The sequence below is a fragment of the Diorhabda sublineata genome, chromosome X, assembly GCF_026230105.1.
Source record: "Diorhabda sublineata isolate icDioSubl1.1 chromosome X, icDioSubl1.1, whole genome shotgun sequence".
Taxonomy (NCBI): domain Eukaryota; kingdom Metazoa; phylum Arthropoda; class Insecta; order Coleoptera; family Chrysomelidae; genus Diorhabda; species Diorhabda sublineata.
The window spans coordinates 16389129-16412161 of NC_079485.1; the positions used below are offsets into that span (position 1 = coordinate 16389129).

Consider the following 23033-nt stretch of genomic DNA (forward strand, 5'->3'; position numbering starts at 1 on the left):
CTTGGGACGAAAACGATCATTGTATCATTGTATCAAGTATGCTCAGAGTCCGCATAATTGAAAGGAGTATTTTGAGCTTTGAATTCATAACTTGGCTTTCACAGGAATGCAGGAATCGATTGAATCGAATGAGACGACGGAAATGTTTACATTTCGTTATACTTTCATTCAGTCAGTCATATAAAACTGTAATTGTGAAAATTTAATTTAATTGTAAACCAATGGGAATTTTATGTTGTTGAATTATTTAGTATACAAAAGTCCATCCAATTTTTTTTAACTTTTCCAAAAAAAAATAGATATGTGCTTATGAGTCAATATATTTCTTCAGGATTGGAAAGAATAAATAGTCACTTAGTAGCAGGAGTGTATAAAGAGCAATTTCTATCTTGAATCATATATTTTTACTAAGGGGACACTACATATGTGCACTATTTTGAGGTATTCTCTGAGAACACTAAAAAAGGTGACTTAGACTTTATGGCTGACAAATCTAGACCTTCTTTGGCGCCGATTTACTCCAAGAAATCCACTGTTTTTTATCTCTGGTCGGATTGGTAGATCCACGATTACGAAACGGCTCAAAACTGTCAATATTGCGACTGAAAAATACGAAAAAAATCACTGGACTATGTGAGGTGCCTATGGCTTCCAACATATCTTGTATATAGAGCTCAACTGGGCGACTAGAAAGTTCGGCATTTTCTGTACGAAAACGGAATTCACTAAACCATTTTTTCCACCATTTATTAATCTTAGCCTTAGTTTGCGTGATTTATTTTTCTCAAACAATGATATCTCAAAAATCTCACTTTTTATTATTCTATTGAGGTAGTCTGCTATCAATCGTTGTCAAACGCACATTAAATAATGAAACTTGTTTCCAACAAAGTTACAGATTCGTTGATCCGCCCTGGTATCATATCTAAAATTGGAGAACGTCATACCTTTTCTATTATACAAATATTTACCTATAAATTAATTACGTTCCTAGTATCAGAAAAAATACATATAACAGAAAACGTTATCGCAGCGGCAGGAATATTCTGCAACCAAATAGAAAAAAAATTATCAGTTATTGGGGGCATTTTATCTCCATTATCGAAACCGTTTCAAACGTCTCTCCAAACAATCAAACAAATTCTGATAAAAATATAATTGCAAGTACGTCGAAGTAAGCGCTGCTCGACTTTTTGTTTTGACAGCTAAGAATGTCGGCTGTCATTGAATGTTTGATTGATGGAGGCGGTGCTTATTAAAAGAATCCTTATCATGTTTTTGGCTTATCTGGTAATGGTGGATTGTCGAATAATATTTTGTTATCCAATCATTTATAAATTTGGAAAAATTAATCATGGAATGTGCGATCGAATAAAGAAGGCGGAGTTTTAGGTTAAAACTAATTCCTATTCGGTCAAAAAGCGAATGTTATATCTATAGATAACAGATTTCAAGTGACGCTAAAATAAAAATTTTAAAATATTATTCTGAATTGATTAACAAATGAGATTAGAAGCATAAAAGTGTTTTAAATATTAAGAAATAACAAAAGCCTAAAAATTCTATTCTATTCTACTTATCTTATTTTTCTGATAAAAACCTGTTTTCTGTGAAAAGAGATATTTTTATATATATTTGGACCAATAAAGATTGATGAAAATGAATACAGAAAACATATGAATTATGAAATAAAAGAGGAAATAAATAATAAGAAGACTAGGCCATCTGTGAAGAGCTAGCAAAGAAACAATAGCTTTTCAATGCTACAATGGGATTCAGGAGATAGAAGGAGAGGGGAAAGGAAAGAAAAGAAGCAGAACAAAGATAGAATCACATGGAGATTAATTAGTGACAGAGTGGAATGAATACACAATGAGGATTGATCAACCCGCAAAAAGGATCTAGAAAGCTTCATACGGTTCAATCCTACAAGGGGTGTACAGCCATATATAAATATATAAATTTAGATACTTCACACAATTCACACACGTCCACTTGTACTTCAAATAATGACTTACTTTCGTTGGATGCCTTATTATAACATTATAACAGATAGTGACAGTGACAAACAAAATTAATTAGGTTCTATTTATATAAGAATTTATTGTCATTTATGACATTTTAACAATCGACTAACGTTTTATCATTTGCATTCAGATATATTATATAATATAATATATATTATTTTATATTATATATATATATATATATATATATATATATATATATATATATATATATATATATATTATTTTGATTCTACAGTAAATAACTCAATGTTAAAAATAAACTTTTTGCTTTAAATCAGTTTTATTATATAGTTCAGAGGTGGGGAACCTTTTTACCATTAGAGGCCACATTTAAATTAGGCAGCAATAAGAGAGGCCGCATAAGCTGATTGACCTAAAAAAGTGACTTTTATGAAATTATTACAGTTTTTCTATAGATTTAACAATTTATTGCATTATATAGAAAAAATAAAATATAATACTACAAAATTTTAAATATAATATACATATGAAATAATATAAAAATATTATAAAAGAATACAATAAAAAATATTTTTTTATTCACTAAGTTAGTGACTTATTTGGCTTTGTTTTTTGTTTGACAGTAATTGTATATTTGGATCAAGCTTCGTAACAGACAGCTTTAATTGATCCTCTAAATGTGCATCTGTAATTTGCGTTCTTATATTTGTTTTTATTTTTGACATGAGAGAAAATGTCTCGCAACAGTAGGTACTTCCGAAGCAGGAAAGTAAACGGCGAGCATCTTCTCGAAGGCATGGATATTCAACAGCATTTTTCCAGATTTCTATGGGGATCCTTTTTAGCGTTAAAAAGAGATTTGATGATACTATCTTCCCCTAAATCAATTAACTCCATTTGTAGTTCTGCATGAGCCTCGGATATATCTATTGAGTGTGGTTCAAATGCCAGTTTCATAGCAGGAGTGTGCTCGTCAAAATCAGAAAATCTATTAGTATACTCTTCTATTAAACAATCCAAGACACCTAGATATCCATCGAATATTTTATTTTCACAGTTCTGCTCATTTAACATTTCAGCTAGCTCCGGGAAGTGTTCTGCATATATTTCCGATCGACAAAGCAATGTTTTCAAAAATGATAATTTTTTTCTAAACGCTTGGATATTTTGCCACATTTCTTAAATATACCCCGTTTGATCTTGCAGGTAAATATTTAAATATTTTGTTTTGTCATCATATCAGATAAAAATGCAAGGTTTCTGAGAAATACTTCATCCGATAGATCACATTGTTTTCCTTGTTCTTGATAAAAGTTTAAAATTTGTCGTAAAGACAAAACTTTTATCAAAACCTGACCTGTTGATAGCCAGCGAACATTGCAGTAGTATGATAGGTCAACACTATACGTTTCCTCATCTAAAGAGGGCATCTGCCGAAATTCACTAGGACGCATTGCATTTAAGCGAATATAGTAGACAATGGCAATGGTTCTACTCAGAGTGTCTTGCAAAATGGTAGATTTTGCGCAAAGATTTTGCTGATCCAAAATTTAGTGAAATGATATCAATTTTTCCAAGTTTAAGTTTTCCTTTTTTAACACCAACGAATCCTTCTTTTTTGCCTCTCATGGAAGGTGCGCCGTAGGTGCAGACACATCATTTTATCTTTCTCAGCAGTAAAGAAAAAATCTAACTCCTATTCTACATTAAATGTTCTGTTTTCATCACCTAATTTTTTTCTCTTTCTATTTGACATGATGGATAAAAAAACGAATATCAAATAATATCTTTAACAAAGTACTTTCTAAAAATACAATAAAACCGTGTAACTGTTATAAGCACGCACTGTTAACTACAGTTTGCTGAAGATCGCAACAGGGAAGCGTTGAGAGATGCGACTCAGAGAAGCCAAAGCAAGGTGTGACACTCAAATGGGAGATCTGAAACTGAGTTTTGTTTACTTCTTAGACAAGGTAGTTGGCGCTGCTATATAAAACATCATTCGTTTCTTTTAGATTTGTAAATTACATAAACAATGTGCAATTTTCAGTAAAGTGAAAAATTATTTATTTGGATATAAAACCAACATTTCGGCAATAATCTGAAAAAAGCATAATTGATTTTTGAAATTCTGAAATCTCCGAATAAATAATTTTTCACTTACCTGAAAATTCTAATTCCCAATATTCCTACTAAATAAAAAAAGAACAAAATAAGAAAAAAGAAAACACACACACATAAGCCGGTTTTTTTTCCGTTTAGTTCATTCTTATTTTAGCTTGGAGGCGCTAAAAACTGTTTAAAAAATGAGTGAATATGATGTCACTTTAAAAATTATAAGGTTCTTGAGAAAATATAAAGCAATGATGTTATGTAGATAATTTAATATTGAAAGATTTTCACATTTGTGTGTAGGTACATATATGAAGTCTGTAGTCCTCGCAAAATTGACGCAAATTTTGTAAAATGGAAGCATCAATTTGAGAACGATATCGGTTTCAAGCCATTTATTCAACGATGATCGTTTTCTGAATATTCAGTACAAACACAACCGGTTTGGAATCAAAGAACGCTGTGTATTGTATTATTGTTCATTCCTGACAGTTTTCGTTGTTCTATTTCTATGGTTTATTTTATGGAGGGTAGAGAGAAGGAGGAGTATCTCTAATAGTAGAAGTTGAAAAAGTGGCCAGCGGTACACGATAAAAACCTTGAGGTATCAATGGAATAATTTCATATGAAATAAAGTATGTCAAGTTAAAAAAGTGAATATAATTCACTAACTTCACACAGACTTTTTTCATGTGTAATTCCTCGTGTAAAATTTTTTTAACCGTTTCTTTATCAGCGTTCACAGCCTCGGCAATCAGTTGAAACAGTCACAGAGCGACCTGGGCGCTGGTCATCTTCAGTGCTCTCTCGGCCCTTACTAAAGCGCTTATACCACTCAGAAACACGCGCACGAGATAGAGAATTGTCCCCATAAACTTCTTGCAACAATTTATAGCACTCAATCGGAGTTTTTTTCAATTTAACGAGCAACTTGAGATAGAGAATTGTCCCCATAGACCTCTTGCAACAATTTATAGCACTCAGTCGGAGTTTTTTTCAATTTAACGAAAAATTTGAGATTGATACGTTGCTCCTGCTTTTCGCCGCAAAAAACATTTTCGTTTCAAATCGCTACTGTACAAATACCATAATAGTGACAGAAACGTGTTTTGGGACGTGCATAGACAAGATATCTAGATACACAACGCACTACTCGTTTTTTACCCCGTCCGTATAGGGCGCCCTCTAGACGCGAAGGTCTCGTTATTTACTACCCAGACCTCGTACTCTAAGCAAGGGGAAATAATATGTCGAGTAAATGTTTAATTTATTAATACAGTTGTAAGCTATCATGTTAGGCCATTAAGAAGATTTAAGGATTATACTAAATATATAAAATATGCGTTAGTTTCGCTGCGTAGTGTATTGAATAGGAATAAAATACAAACCATGTTTTGATTAACTACCATATGTTGGAAAAAATCGCAGAAATTACAAGAAGTTCAACATTTCCCGAAGTTCAGTTTTAAAAGAAACTTTTTTATGACTATCACACATAAATTATAAATCTATTAAAATCTATTAACAAAGAGAAATATATAGACAGTATATTTAAAACATGTCTGCCTCTATTTGTGAGAAATCATGTGCATGTACGATGTCTAAGAAGACAGGAATGTAACATTAAAAAAGTTATACAGATCCTATAAAGTTAATCCCAGTAAGTTGAAGAAGAGGGCAGGCTATTTTGGTTGTGCCTTTAAATAATTACTCTGACATAGGGGGATTACGCTACCAACTTTCCCAAATTCAAATTAATTGGGAAATGAGAGCGAAAGTCTAGAAGTCTTGTTATATTTTATGCGCGCAACTTTGATGTGGGTGCGCTAATTGCTTTACAGAAAGTATATATATATATATATATATATATATATATATGTATATATATAGCATTGATAAATATCCAAAAAAATTTTTGTCAACAGTTCGGAATATATTAATATACTATTCTTCTTTCCTCTATCTTGTTTGCTATATTTTTTCGTTATTCTTAAAGAATTATAAAATTATTTCCACTATTTCAATGAAAATTATTTGTTACAGCTAGCAGATCTTTATCGGATACGATAAAGACAGAAACGGGCGTAGGCGTGGAATCTTCTGAAGCTGATGATGGCAAAAACGATAAAAAGAATAAAAGACAAAGGCGACAAAGGACGCATTTTACCAGTCAACAATTGCAAGAACTGGAAGCAACTTTTGCAAGAAATAGATACCCCGATATGAGTACTAGAGAAGAGATAGCTATGTGGACAAATCTTACTGAAGCTCGCGTTAGGGTAAGTCCGAAAATAATTTACTTGAGATTCTAATCAAATATTTTTAAATATATCCACTATAATACTATTAGTGAGAAGATATAAGGGGTAGTATTGTAGAAGGAAGAAAACTAACGGTTGGTAATTAATAATACTGATTATAGAGAAGTATTACCGAGAATAAGCGAAATATAAAACACGAAATAAAATTCGTCTGATTTATTTTCATTATTTGATTTTAAGAATTTTTTAAACTAACCAGGATTATTTATAAAGTATATTGGAATGTGATGAAATTAATTCTTTTGAAGTATATTAGATGTAAGAAAAATTACTAGATGTCTATTTATATTCTCAAAGAAGTTAACAATAACACTTACTTATTTTATATACTCTGTATCTTACAAATTAATAACTATCGACTAATTACAGGCGTGTCACGTAACCCTGTATATAAAAGTATAACAATGTTCTATTTGTAATTTCAGAGTCCTTAAAATGAAAATAAAACATAACAAATAAGAAATATTCTCAAAGCCTGTGTTTGTTCAGGTAGGCACTCGACTTAAAGTCGAAGCGGCGGTATCAAAGAATGCGAGAGTACAGATGAACATGTGTAAACATGTGTTAACTAGATAACTGGTGGTTGTTACCCTCTTGTGTTGATTTTCTTGTCATCCGATAAGGAAACACGCACTTACATTATACTCCGATCAAAAAATTACTGTTTTGTTTGTTATTTGATGTTTATTGAAGTATGCCGAGGAAGCGATCAATCAATGGTTTTTCGACTGAATGCTTTTCAAATGTAACTCGAAAGCCGCTCGACATAATTTTTAAAGGTTCAACTTGTCTGAGAATAGCGATAGAGCAAGAAATGTGATATACAGAGAAACTCATTTTTAATGGAATCACATTTATCATATCTAAAGTTGAATGGAGACATAATTAGCCAATCTATCTACGGAATACTACAGCTTCTCCATCGGTTTGGCTAATCAATAGACTAAAATTAAACGTTCATTAATTGCTAGCATATGAATGGCATCCCATAAACCTTCAATTGTATATTCTAATAAATTCTGCATGATGAAATTTTCTCCAAAAGAGAAAGGGCCAATGAATGAGTTGTGGTTGTAATAAATTGGATCAGATAGCAAGTACATGACATTTTGGTGAGGTAAATTCGGCAAGACAAATTTGGAATGCGATATTTGAACATGTAAACTCTGACAGATTTCAGGGTTGAAATCATAAAAACCTAACCTAACCTAAGCTAACGATGATTAAAATTTTCCAAGAATTGTATTCTTATATCCCCGCTATACTTAGAGGTATTCCCAGTCGTTTTTCTAAGATAAGTGTACCAGAATAAATACTCAAATTCATTTCATTTGAAGTAAAAAATGCCAAGAGTGAATCAATTAAAGACAAAGTTTTAATTGCAATAAAACGAAGTGCACACCCATAGAAAGTCACATTTTATAAACAATTCTGTGATATTAAAATACATATGGGTTAAAATACTTGAACCAAATGAACCACTTTTAAGTATATTATTATATTAAAATGTAAATGTGTACCGATTGAGTGAAAACCATTGTTCCTTCTCCGTTTACGGATACTTACCTACTTCCTTAACTTAGGTACCAGTGACAGTTTTTGGCGGAATTTACCAAAAAATTTGAAAGGTCCTTTGTAAAACCGTAGTTAGTAATTAATTTGGGTAGTACACACAGTTCACCAGACGTTGATTTTTTGGAAAAATTCATTACAACAGTTTATTATTCACTGGAGGGTCATGGATAGCAACTACTGCATGTATAGTATACGTGGTTTTATTGATAGAAATCAAATTTGTTAAAAAACTTCAGATATTCCTTTGGAACGCATCTGCAATATTCAAAACGATTTTCCTCGTCAGCTTCTTGCTGCGTAAAATGCGGGTTGATCAACAATTTTTAGAAGTTATTTATACCACATCAGTTCCAGACACCTGTCCTACCGCATTAAAAAATATACATAATACAACTTTTCCACCTCCTACGACACAACATACGTATACCGCTCGTTGTCAAAGATCTGCTCACAAAAAAACTCGTTTTTCTACGCGGAGTCAAAAACTCGCTGCGCATGACAGACTTACGAATGATCGAACGATGAAAAAAAAAACAATAGATCACTTGACAATAAGCCGGGTTTTTGAGAACACAAATACTAATTCACACGTTTACACATATACGCACGCACACAATTTTGTGTCTTCATAACTGGAAGGGGAGTTATGTGGTAACAACGCCGTATGGAACTCTCCCGTCGCATTTAAAAATGCATAATACGAGTACAAGTTCATTTACGACCTTTTTCATTCTTCGACCGTTTCGTCGTACAACTTCCTGAATAGAAAAATAATCCTTCAACCCCTAACTGATCGACTTCTGACCCAGAGAATTCCAAATTGCCTTCTTTGAGAATCCCAAGTCACCCATCTTAGTGTCCCAACAGCATGCAATCAACTTAATTTCTCAGATATACCTGGTAGCACGTTTCAGGAATAACAAATATACCTACCTCCTTACACCAAACGAGTTGTTTTAAATCCAAGTGTTCAGGACTCACTCTTTCACAGGACAACGAAACAGATCTCGAACGTTCAGCTACGCTGCTTCTAGAGGTCAGACACGCGTGGTGCATATCGGCTGATTTTAGTTTTATGTTTTGTATATATGTTTTTTTTGGAAATGTTTATAGTATTTACGTAAGCTTTAAGTAGTAGATCGAAATTTGATTATTGTGTTACCTCTCAGCCATCCTCGGTACTAAGATTCGCGCCCATATTAACACTAGGACGATCTGTCATGAATATCTCACATCCTTCTGAAAGGCGTGTTATTCTAATTTTTTCTCAGTCGTGATACATAACCAAACAACTGTATATAAACAATGTTACTGAAATATTCATGAATTCAAAATGTCACTAAAATGTGTGACCGCTGCCAAATATTAAAAAAACTGTTCAAATCGGTGAAAACAATTTTTACATGTTTCTAAATGAGTCACATCTATTGATATATAATAAAATGGCTAATAATACATACATAAGTTCGAAAATATCAATAATAGTTTATAAATTCATAACATTGTGAGTATTAGAAAATAGACGATGTGTACCTCTTTCCAGTATTATAATGGAAAATCTAAATGTTTATCGATAAATATTCAGTTTAATAGCAAACAAAGTCAGTTATCCCCAAGAGAGATAAATTTACTTTTTGTTGTCACCTCCGTTATGAAATAATTAAACGTAATCTGTAGCGACCAATCAGCGGACAGCTGGCGCGTCATAATAACTCATTTAGCATAAACACCATGCAGAAACGGCGCGTCACTATATCATACCACATTAATGAGATATGCATCCGAGCGAACCGTGATATAGTAGCCTTAATTCCTTTGGGACAACTAACCAGGTACACACAGAGAGAGAGAGAGAGAGAGAGAGAAAGAGAGAGAGAGGAAGAGCGAGAGAGAAAGGCCGAATGCTGTGGAGTAATCCCTGCATGATTAACACCATAAATCTGCCGTGGATTAACGCGATCGCCATCGTGGACTGCCATGTATACTTATATGAACTATAGGTATTTAGCGTGCGTGGGTATGTGGTTACGAGAAAGGGTTATACGAACCTTCAGAATTTAAATATTTACCACGTCATAATATAATACATTCTTTTTGCTCCATTGGATAATTTCTTCTTTTACTTATCAAATAAAAAACTGCACTTTGAGTACGAATGTATTTCCATGGGAAATTTACTCAGATCCGTTCTGAACATAGTTGGCCCTCAATCCTGCATATGCTATGTAGCCTGCACCATCTTTTTCAGATGTAAACAATATTTAGTGTGAAATTTTCGGGCATGAATATATAGGGCCAAATTCCACAGGAAGAAAAAGCATTTACGGCTTTTTTTATTCAAGGAATGCTAGAAAATGCTATGTCACCTGAGATTAGAGACATGTAACTTTTCCATAAACAGAAAAAGAAAAGGATATGAAAAATTGTCTATTAAGAAACTGCATTTAATGGAAGCTTTATATTGGTAAACTAAGAATATCAACACAAAAAAAATCCAGTTGAATAGAACTAGCTGGAGCATCATTAAGCAGTTCTCTCTTTGTTTTTTGCGCGAAAATATTAAGAAGAAGGGTTATTCGTGTTTTCCAGTACCACTAACGGCGCACACTGAGTTTATACACTGAAAATATCACCAACGGTTCCAAAAATTCCAATTTAATCTTTTTGCCAGTAAGAGCACTTTTGATATATTGCATAGTATGATGATAATCGTAGCGGAATTTGTGCTTCTTAATTATTTTATGAAGCTATCGAAAACGACTCACTCGAACACTTGCACGGCTTGATTCCTGAAACACCCGGAGACACTTGCAGAATGGAAACAAACACTTGTTTTCCCTCATTTCATAAAATCTCTGAAATCTGAGGCTAACGCTGTTTTTTGTAAGTTCGGAATATAATTATTTGCAGTAACTAGCTAAGGCTCTTTTCATATCTGGGTTAAAAACTGGTACGAATCAGTCGAAGGAGGTGGATATTGAATCAGCTCTCAATCATTCCTGAAGATACACGTTGACATGGATCTTTTATTTTAGTCACTTGTCTCTCCTTTCTTCGTAGATTCTCAAAATTTTCTGGCTTTCAATTAGGTTTTCGAATGAAATTTTTTGTAACTTCACAATTGAAATAAAACCATTCAACAGAAAGGACGCAGACGAATACTCTGTCTACATATTTTTTGTGATGCGAATATGATTTAGAAGGCTCCTTCCAAGTTTGATAACAGCTAACAGCCGATGTCGGTACTGAACTATCCTAATATTTTTATTTAAAAAAAAATGTTACCAATTAATTTTCTCCAGTTACCATACAACGAATAATATTAAATATCCTCATAATGTTCTTAATGGCCAAGAACTTCTGCGAACACGTCTGCCCTTTTAGATCGTGACAGAAATCAAGAACAAACTCTTATCTTTGTTTTCTATTTTTACTCTTGGTTAATTTATATATGATTTATTGATAGTATGTATTTCTTTTTTTTATCTTTAGTCAATTATATTCTATACTATAAGAGTACATATACATGCTACCGAGTTCTAAGATTATTCCTCAAAAAGTTATAAATCTAGTGACCACTGGATAAAGTTCAGTCTGGCGCAGAAAATGAGGGCCATTTACTGCATTTAGAAGCTTTTCTAGATCTCTGCGGAGCTTTACTCTGAATCCTTCTATACATCATTCAGGTGTTGATTCCTTTTGTATGTAAAATAGTAGAAGTGCGAATGGCATCGCAATGCAAATAAAATCTTTTGTATACTTGTTTTAGAAGTAAGTTTCATTGTATAAAATACGAAGAAATTTTTATTAGGAAACGTATTTTATGATGAAAATTTTAATATGATGAACAAATCAAATAATTATAATCGTATGATTACATCTTTTTGTTTTATATTTGAAATATGTGAATAGATTCTCATGAATAAATTTGAAAGCAAAACTTTTAATCCGCCATAATCAAATTATAAATAAATTTCGAAGTGAAGTAATCTGTTATACTATCCGTTGAAACCGCCAAATCTGAGTTGTTGGACCTCTAATTCTAAACCACATATTTGGATGCAGCTCTGAATGTAGTAAATCGAAAGATAAACATAAAATCCCTCTAACTATATACCATCGTTTACACCAACTGGTTTACAGTGTGACCCATAAATGCGTACATTATGGATGTCCGTTTATTATGGAAACTATTCACGATTTAACGATTATGTAGTTTATATTTTCCTAATCTATGACAGAAAATCTCAAAAATAGCACTGTCCAAATTGAAGTTTTCAGTTTAAAACTACGGCTTTCTTTTATCCACTTACATGTGTCTTGTCATATTTTTTTATGTGTGGATTCTTTTAATGTAGACTATGCCCAAAATTATCAAAGTGAGAACCGAAAACATATGCTTGATTAAGTTAAAACTAGAATACAATTTAAGTAGGTATACGTAGATATCCAAATTTTATAAACGCCAAATCAATCAAATATTTATATAAAGAAAAAATTTTTATTTGATAGAGTGAGTTTTTAAATGTCGGCAATACATACAATGCCCTCTGCGTCTTGGAAATATGTCTACTGAATATTCAAATTATTTGTACTTGAAATAAATAAAAAGATAAACAATCTCAAATTCCTAACGTCATAAAAACAAACATACCATCGAACTGATTTGTAAAAGCCAGTTGGAAAACATATTACCCACTATATAAAATGAAAAAAGAGTCGCATCCGTAGGTCGTGGTTGTACCGACGTCGAGCGTCGGGGAGGCAAGCAACGGCGCTTCCAGCAGATCCGGGAAATCCTAGTAGATCCTTAGGGCCTCCGTTAACGGCCAAGGCACTCTTCACCGGAATTTATTTTTAATGAAGTGTGGTTGGTTTCTAACTCTCGCCGATGCTAGGTGAATTATACGACGCTTAGCGTCCACGGGACTACTACCAAAAGCTCACGTAAATCAATACGTATATTTAATATACGATTTATTGGTTTAAATTTATTACTTTATAATAGTGTATTTGACAAATCTCGATTTGATTGCTTTATTCCTCTTTGTTTTGTGTCAACTACATGCACAAATTAAAGCATTCGACGCCATTTTATTACTGAACTTAATTCATTAGTTGCATGTTAAATTTTCAGAAAATGATATTCTCAAGTTGGGATCGTACTAAATCGTTAGAATTGTCTGAACACTTTGATGTTTTTTTTTATTTCAATGGTATGATATTCTACATTTGAATGATAATATTAAAACACTTAACATTTGTGTCACTTTTGTGGGTATAAAGGAAATGACTAACTCTCTGACTGTGAAAATATCTTCAACACCATCAATCAATCTTATTCCATTTAAAACTTAATTAAACCTATATATTCAAACACACACGTGCCTAAATGGATTTAAGTTCATTTTGCTACTCCCTTTATATAACACCACCGCCAAATCACCAAGTAAACTGATTTAGGGGTATATCCGATTACAGGAACGGACTAGCGCATTTGCAAAGCATCACTCAGTTGAATATTTGAGGACTTTTTATGACGAACTCTAATGATTCATTTGTTTCGATAAGTATATGATTAGAGAAGTTGTATATAGTTTGAGGGTGCTTAGTTGAATGTCGAGTTAACAGAATAATTAAAACACAAATTAACACAAACTAGTCCAATTCAAAAACTAATAAATTATCCTGATTTTCATACTAATATTTCAATTTCCCTTCATATTCAGTAGATATCTGAAATAAAAATTTGTATAAATGGGATTTGTTGCAACTGTTTTCTACTGGTGTACGTACTTTTTTTCTATTCATCAAATTGAATTATATTTTTTCTTACAACTCTATCGCAGCGTATACGTAAATATTTCTTTATCTACCCATTATTATTTATTGTGTTGTCAGATATTTTGCTTTTCTGTATATAAGATGAATTTTGCTATTTCAATTAGATCAACACGATCCTTAACGGTTGCTGAATATTTTTCATGTAATGTTCCCTATAACTACTATTTGAAACCTTGAAATAATACATTAAGATGACTGCAATTGCAGCAATAACAACTTTTCGATAGACTATTAATGTTAAATTGCAGACTGGAGAAATTGACCATGCGAGAATCAGGACTTTCTAAATACCAAATCCTGTGACAGTTAATAATACGGGCTTGGACGCACATTACTAACAGATAACAGTGAACGGAGGACTTCAAGTCCATGGCTGGAATAATAAACGTCAAACTTCCTTTTTATTGAAGAAAACTTAAATGAACCTATGTGATAAATTATATTAGTGAATAATATTTTACCTTATAATATAAGTTGGTTACGTTATTTCCAAATCCTAATAAGTATTTTCAATTGCTATTCGATGCAAAAATATCATTGGTTTATACTTCCAGACGATAACAATGTTCCAAACAACAATATTTCACTACAATGAGATGACCTCCACTTCACTATGCGCGTGATATGAGGCAATACATAAATGTGTTTGGACGGCCCTTGTGATCACCCGACCAGTATCCTTCAGACTATTTCCTATGGGATCAATCAAAAACAATTCATAAAACAAAACTTGTCAATATTAAGAATGTGAAAGATTGGATACCTCAAAAATGAGAGAAATTGAGTTGTTAAAATCAACATTGAATATTTGATTTGATACCATCAAAATATCGGCAATATTACTAAGTCCTTACGAATCAAAATTTACAAAAATAGTCCAAGCTTTTTCAGAAATAATTGAGGTTTTCCATGTTGAAAACTGTTCATGAAACTTGATTTTATTTCTATTTAAACGTTGTTATTTATTGTTGTTGGATCCAATTCTTTAGCTTCAATTCGAAAAAATCGGGTAAACCTTAATTGGTTACGCTGTATACATTATCATTTTTACCATTAAAAATCAATTTTCATCTTTGTTTTGTAATTGCTTCCGTCCTGTGACCAAAAACCAATCGACATGGTGATGTAATAATTTCAGTGGGCGAAAGTGTGTGTGTGTTAAATTTCCGAACGGCAAGGGTCGCATAATGAAACTTTTAACTGATTAACAAGTTATATGTGTATGCACACACGCGTCCCGACGGGGATTCTCGCTTATTGTGGCCTCCCGCGACGCCAAACATCCGTCCAATCCATAGTCGACAATGATAATGGCCCACATTTCAAAAATATTATTTTATTACTGATCAAATAAATGCAAACCAATAATAAACAATATCTTATCGTAATCAAGTCTCAAATAGTCCACCTTTTAATATTCCATCCACAAACGATAATTATGTACAGGTCACGAGACCAGACATATTGGTACCAATAAAATAAAATTTCCACCTTCAAACTCTCAGCTTCAGTCCTACCCAACTTTGTTTTTCAAATGCAGAGGTATGTCTTATGTAGGAGAATCGAAAAGCTTTGTGACAAATTGAATCCCCCATACCATTTTTTTATGGAGCTATTAAGAAATAGAGGTAGATTAACGTAGCAGATCCTCCACATTACATTTAGCAGACTCCCAAGCAATGGCAAAACCGGTTTCTGAATGATTTTGTATTTAAAACAAGCCAGGCTGGGCATCTAGAGCTCCCTATTCTATTGATTTCCTATGTTACTTAAAACACAACATTCATTGGAATTTATCTTTTCAGAACATCTGAAACATAAAATGAGTATAATCATAAGCAATTGTTGAGCAGTGTATTTTAGAAATGGAAAAAGTTATTTCTTTGTTGATTTGATAAATATTTTGGTTCGATTCTAAAAATTTCTGTGAATTGGGATTCTGCTAATCTCTGAACTCTATCTCTCTTTTCTCTAATGTGCTTTGATCACCACGACGTCACAGTTTTGGGTATTGGAAACGGCAAAAAACGAGAATAACAAGTTTTGATTTTAATAGCGAGTAGAAAGAGTAAGAGAGTGGTAAATCGATGGCCAGCCACATGTTTTAGATGAAAATAGAAAATACTACATCGCTTTATCTCTGTAGAAAGATTTATTTGTTTCAACAGTTAACCCAAAAACCACGCTGCGTCTACATAAACGATTGGAAGATTTTTGAAAACAGAAAAAATCATCCGTATAAAATATATGTCTTATTCAGAAGGTTTTGGAAGATGACAATGACATACGTATACAATTTCATGAGCTACTCTTCATTTTAATAGAGTAATTAATAGGCACTATTATCATATTTAAAATCGTAAATGTCTACATTGGATTTGTGAAGGTTTTATGTTTTATGTTTTATTTGTCAGTAAATGTATGTTTGAGAAAAGCCGTACAGCTGAACGATACTCACACTTTTTAAGATTGGAATCAGTACCTGCTATAACTGTTATGTTTCCCAATGTATCAAATGCAGATCTTTCTAGAAAAATACTTTCATTTAAATAGGACGGTACTTCCCCACATTTTTCTTGATTTGTTGATATTTACAACTCTTCCAATGCCATTTCCTCTTGATTTGATTTTTCATCAAAATTTCACAAAGGGTTCTTTTGAATTTTGTGGAATAATTTTGACACATTCGGTATTTTTTTCCAATATTGTATATGTATAATGATTATAATGTGCTACCGTTATCCACCAAACTACCACCTACCAAAACGTTTTCTTTTACTCGAATAAATTTTCGATTTTCCGTCGGATTTTCCACGATAGAATAAAAGGGAGAAATGCATCGCATCCCTCATTCCAACCCCTTCGCCCCCATCGGCTGTAACTTTACTTCGCACAAACGTCGCGGCCAATAGAGCGGCTCGTTGATCTTCATTCCAGTCGCCGCAATTAGATGGGTCGTTGGCCATGTTGGGTGGGGGGTCGGGAGCGGCGTCGCCACCTCGCGAGAGCAATTTATGTTGCCCTGCCGCCCCAAATAGAACGACAACGTAATGGAAGATGATGTCGGGGAATGGATGATGTTTCTACCATGGAAAAAATGTAACTGATAGATAATAGCTTATGACTGGGTCTGCAAGGTTTTTATGTCATATTCTAACTCATTACTTGACAATTGATAGAACTACAGGGGTATCTCATAAGTAATGTAGTTTTTCATATATAAATAATCCTACTCCCCAATATGTCGTAACTCTAATATGAAAAGTACAATGGTTTTGTGCTAATCATCTCTCTCTGTTTATTGATGACGCAGTACGTTTTTATAATAAATAGTATGGATTGCAATGAAATTCGTCTATCGTTAAGACATTATTGGAAACAAAAATTTCAAGCAGCCGTGGCAGCAAGGAACATATGTAACAATGAAGGGGAAGATACAGTTTATGAGCGAACGGCATAGCGTTGGTTGGTTCAATCATTTAAATAGTGGAGATTTGACCTTTGATGATCGTACGCGCTTATATCGTCCACTTGTCTGGGATATTGAAGTTACAAGGGAAGTAGTAGAAAACCAGCCTAGTTCCAGCAGCCGCCGATAATGGAACTTCTTTGACCTTCTAAAGATATCGTATATCATTAAGTATGTAAGATCTATAAAAGTTGTCCAGTTGTGCCGCATGAATTATACGGCAAGCTAAATATCGAGTAGAGGTGCGTAAACAGCTGCTTGCCCTGCGAAAGATTGATTACTAGTTTTTATCATGATGGAATTTTTGCGACGGAAAAAATTTTAATCTAGAGGAAATGTTGGAAATACAGAGCGACAATTTTTTTCATCTGTGCCAAGAGAATGATCTTTCCTAGGTCTCCTGAACGTTGGTTTGAAACCATAGAATACACTGGGCTATACTTCGAATAATAAGACTTTCTTTTTATATGATTATTTAATAAACAAAGTGAACATCAGAAACCGACATTATTTATGAGACAAATGTTATATTATATAAAATATTGGGATTCATAATAGGATTGCTGTGACTGTTAAATATTAAGCACTAATATGCTATCTTATTTATGATATTTCACTGTTGGATGTGATGATTTTTTCAATGAGATATTTACAGGATATGTAAAGCTACTGGTTAATATCTGATTTATTGCCAGTAACAAATTTTGTTAATTCTATAGATAATAAAAAGCAACAAATATTCGGTAAGTGGGTATTAAGCAGCGTTAATTTTAGATATATCACACCCCTAATCCTCTTCCGTAATGACACATCCATTATTATCAACACTAATTCTTGAATAAATTTCAATAAAAAAACTTTTCATAACTGTCATTTTTGGTTTATGCATGTAATTTAGTGATTTGCAGCTATGACAAAAATTGTGTATCCACGCCAACACAATGAAAGTTCTTTAGAGACATAGTAGTTTTCGCTATTTATCCAAATATACATTTTTTCTTATATTTCCAATAACAAAACAACCAGGATATGTTTAACTAATATTAAAAGCCATACCTAATTGAGATCATTCGAAAATCAATGACAAATTATTTTTATTTTACTTATTCCTGCCGTCATCTGAATTGTAATAATTTTAAACGGATGTGACCATAAATGAAGAAAACAAGTTAACTGGCAGCACTTTGAAACCCGTCTTCCACGTCAAATATCTCCGAATGGAGCAATGGGTTTCAATAACTGATGAAGTTCCTATCCTCATCCATCGTTTTGTTGATGAGGGCTCTCCATTTCCTTCTGTTTTTAGCTATTTCTGTACTTTCTTTCCATGTTGTTGCAGTTTTTTTCTCAAAATTTCTCCTCCATGTTAGTACAGACCTGTTTGTTATATTTAATAATTTGATGCTTGTTGGTTATGTTTGTTGCTGGTTTCCGTAGTGTATGACCTATCCCTGTTTTCTGTTGATTTCTTGGTCAACTGAATCGATATTTGCTTGTTTATTTAATTCAGAAAAAAACTCTACCCTTTTAGTTATATTTTGTGCTGTGAGTTTTGTTAACTTCTGTTTTTTCGACCTTCGTTGAAAACCTGACTCAACTTCCCCAGAATCAGAATACTGCCAAAATTATTATACAAAACATTCAATATCAATAAAACTTGAACAATGATCATCAAACTTTTCATTTAAATATTTTAGATTTTTCTTATATTCGTTATATGTTCTGGAATCGAATTTTGCCTCAATTCGTGGGTTCTTAGGTTTCTTCCATTATCTCATCTCCACAAATCATTTTAATTCTTATGGTTACTCACAATTTGATCTATCCATTTTAGGCATTATCTTTGATTTCCCTTATAGTTTTCCTTGTTAATTTGTCTTTGTTTGTTTCGGTATTGCTTCAAAACTTTGTTTATCCTGCATTTCTTCCTTGAGACGTAAGAAAACTGAAGCATTCATACATGTGTTTATTACCCTTAAAAACTGTGCATAAATTCTCTGAATTATCTACCAAAAACAGGAACCTTCTCCTTAATCTAGATCCCTCTAAGACTAAGTAATGAGTTTAGCAAGGGAAAATCAGAATTAGATGAGGCGTGTGAATGTGTGGCGTGGCTAACGCGATTACCCTGCTACGAATTGTAAAGGAGGGTCGTCTATACTTACGCGTGCCGATGCGCGTATCAAACTGTAATTTGTGCAACTTTTTACGCGCTTTATTGCCTGCTCCTTTTGCTACTGTAGACGGATTGAGTTGTTACCCAGCGACAGCTGACAACGTTCCCATGAAAATTAATTTTAGAAAAATATAACCAAAAATTTTTTGTTCAGAGGAAAAAGGATAACATAAAAAATGAAAATATTGAAACAGACGCAAGATGCTTGAAAATATGACTACCGGCAATCACAGGCTTACCACTAAAATAAAAGAAAGCAACAAATTGGTTTGATCGAATATTATGCATTAGTAAAAACCCAGTCAGTTAGTTATCCATATATTATTAAAAGAATTTTGAAATAATTTACTTCTCCTCCAGTGTCCTCGTGTTTGAGTTTAAGCTCTGTTCAGATATATTCAGTAGCGATTTTGTTTTTATTATAACTATTTGTAGTACGAGTTATTTTGATATACCTAAAGGTCATTTAGAGGCTATTTAAAAAAGTAATTCGAGATGATCTATTAAGGAAATCTTTTGAATTGACGCCCCATTCAAATGAGTTGACATTGGATGATACTGATAATAGAGTTGAATATAAAAACAAAAATTGAAATGTTCACTTTCAGTGACTTGCTCTAAATATCTATGCGTCTATCTATCTATTTCTAGTCTTTATGAGAGATAAAAAATCAAGGATATCATTTACATACATTTTTTGAAGAATGAATGGGCTCTTCTTCTTACAGTTAACTATGAAATTTACCGAATAGTTGCATGTAAAAACTACTATTTGATTTTTCTATGCTCTTCGTATGATGCTGTGTTATCCATCGACTTCGATAGGAGATATTTGTAGCCCTTTGTTTTCGGTAAAGTTAGAAAGTCTTTTCAAATTGATCAATTGATCAATATAATATTCTTCTGGTTTTGTCCACTGCAGTTATCTATCTATACCATTAGCGTATTGAATGCATATATGTAGAATGTGGATACTGGGGTGTCATGTACACTGCGGCCCAAAGGATCTATTGTGTCCGCCTTTCTTGCTGCGATACTGGAAAACCACCCAGTGTTTACAGCTGATCCTCGTCTTCTATTTCATACGCTCCCAGGTGTAGTGCTCTGAAGTTCCTTAGTATTTCACACTTCGAGAGAATGTGGATAGAGGCTTCGTCTCGGTGTAACAAAACCTGCTCGTCGCATTATCTGCCGCCGCAGTGCCCGGGATAGAACTCCTGTAAGTATTCGTTTATTGTTTTCACTTATATTGATACATTCAGTAGATCTTCTCTGGTTAAAGTTTCCCATAAGAGTCTTTGCCTATCTCAGTCCCTGTAGGCGGTCCCAATAGTTAGTTTTGCTCCTATCTAACTTCTTTTTCAATGCTTTTTCTATTGTTCTGTAGCTGAAACCACAGAAGAGCCCAGGTCCACGAAGAACTTGTCTGTCCCCGCTTTAGCGATCTTTTAATTTTATAGGTAATCCCTCCTGTTTGCGATAGTTCCTCTCTAGATTGAACTGGACACATATTTCAATTGCTTATATTTCTGTTTGTAAATGATTGGTGTGTCACACAGGTTTTCAGAGTGTTTATTTCTGGGCTCGTACACTCTTATTCCAGTTCTATCTGGTGCTTTTGATCCATCCGTATTCCATTTAATGGCATTTCTGTTCATTTCTTGTATGGTCTTCTGATCCTACTTGCTTTTACAGTTTATTATTGACGTGATAGTTTTCTCAAAACTAACTAAACTTTTTCAATACAACATCCTGAGGCATTTCTGTTCATTTCTTGTATGGTCTTCTGATCCCCCTTGCTTTTACAGTTTATTATTGAAGTGATATTTTTCTCAAAACTAGCTAAACTTTTACGATACAAAGTCCTGAGGCATATCTCAGGATAGGTCATTATTTGGAAACGTGTTTTCGTTGATGATTTCGCCTCTGAACATTATAAGTGATGTTTTTTCTGCCACGCTTTCCAGTACTATGTGGAGAAGTTGGAGTTTTAGAATCACTTCTAGTGCAGTATGATTTAATGGACCCTGCTGCTACATATGCAAGCCAGTCTTTGTACCTTCGAGAGATTGTTGTTAGCTTATTAGTTTCACTTCCCATTAACTCAACTGTCCAAAGAGAAGATGTCATTGCATTCCCTCCTCTTCCTTCTGTCACATCGTCCTGTAGCATTCACAATGCTTTATTTTTAGAACTGTCGTGAATGGTATAATTTGAAGTCCAGAACTTCCGAAAATAAAAACTCTGGATTTGTCAGGTTGGGTAGTAAGTCAAGTTTTTGAGACTCTACACATTAAAAGGAGTTAAGTTCTCATAACCATTGTTATATTCTACAAATGTTTCGTTGTTAAAGTTTGATAGAGTTTAAGAAACAATAACAAAATCAGTAAAAAACACAATTTGTTGAAAATTGGACACGGCATTGAACAGATTTCCATCAAATGAATTAAAAATCTCGGTTCACATAGACTTGAAAGACTATATAATGAGTAAGTCATAAATTTAGTCCACTGAATAAGTTTGATACATTCTTCCCTAAAATATTCTATCTGACGTGACAGGAATTTAGAGCTATTTATAGATAGAAAAAAAATGTGAAATTAATTCCTAAAATATGTTCTAAACTAGAGAAGTAATACATTACGTTTTCCGCCAATTCTTTAACATCTAGTATGAACAAATATCTAAAACAAGCAATTGAAATTTTTATAAGGTTTGTTTTGATACTAATTATATCAGTTTGGTAAAACCTTCGATTTATTGAGGCAATGAATAGTAATTTCCCTAGTTGAAATATATCGAAAAGCAATTATTTTTGTCTAGGAAAGAATTGCGATTAAGGGTGGCCGTCGTGTTACGTTCGGACGTCGTTTATTTGCCATTTTGGTGATGTTAGCTGTGATTGAACGGTCAAGCGTGCTATGCAATGAGCTGTGTGTAACGGAATATAAATTGGTATATTTGTCATGCTATTTGTGGTCATGAGTATGCTTTGATCAATAGCTACGTGACGCAGTCGATTTTTATACATAATTAACACTAGTCAACAACATTTAAACCTTTTTTTGTTACACGAAAACTTATACCCAATTTCAAATATACTATGGCCACCAAACAATAATATATCAATGGAAAAAAATTGACACATCAGGTTTTTTTGTGAGATCAAGACATATTTTTATAAAAAGTATAAGTACTTAGAAGAAATATTCCTTAATTTACAATAAAAAGCTATTATTTCCGTGAATGTTTGGTTTCTGGTAGATCCCTTTTAAATCTCCAACAGTAATCTGCTAGCATTCCTGGACTTTTTTTCTATCTATTGCTTTTCTATTAAGGAAATTTGTTGATGAAATATTTCGCCTTGTTCGTCACTCACAGCACAAAGATGTATTACATCCCAAAGCTTTGAGGGAATTTTGGACAACATTCACAAAACATATCCAGGCGACTTTTTCCAGTTCATTCAGCTTCACTGCATTCTTCATTAAAGGATTATTTTCAACATTCTCCTGCACTGGAGTAAGTGATCCACGCTTGGACCA

The 23033-nt window shown here is 33.1% G+C and overlaps 1 protein-coding gene across 1 annotated transcript in view; it reads left to right on the plus strand.

Annotated features, from left to right (window-relative positions):
- LOC130451477 (pituitary homeobox homolog Ptx1) overlaps nt 1-23033 on the plus strand; it is a 71111-nt gene that overhangs the window by 38438 nt on the left and 9640 nt on the right. The window contains exon 4 of the mRNA XM_056790509.1: nt 6147-6382. Within this exon, the coding sequence (XP_056646487.1) occupies nt 6147-6382 (236 nt within the window). The remainder of the gene's footprint in view (nt 1-6146; nt 6383-23033) is intronic.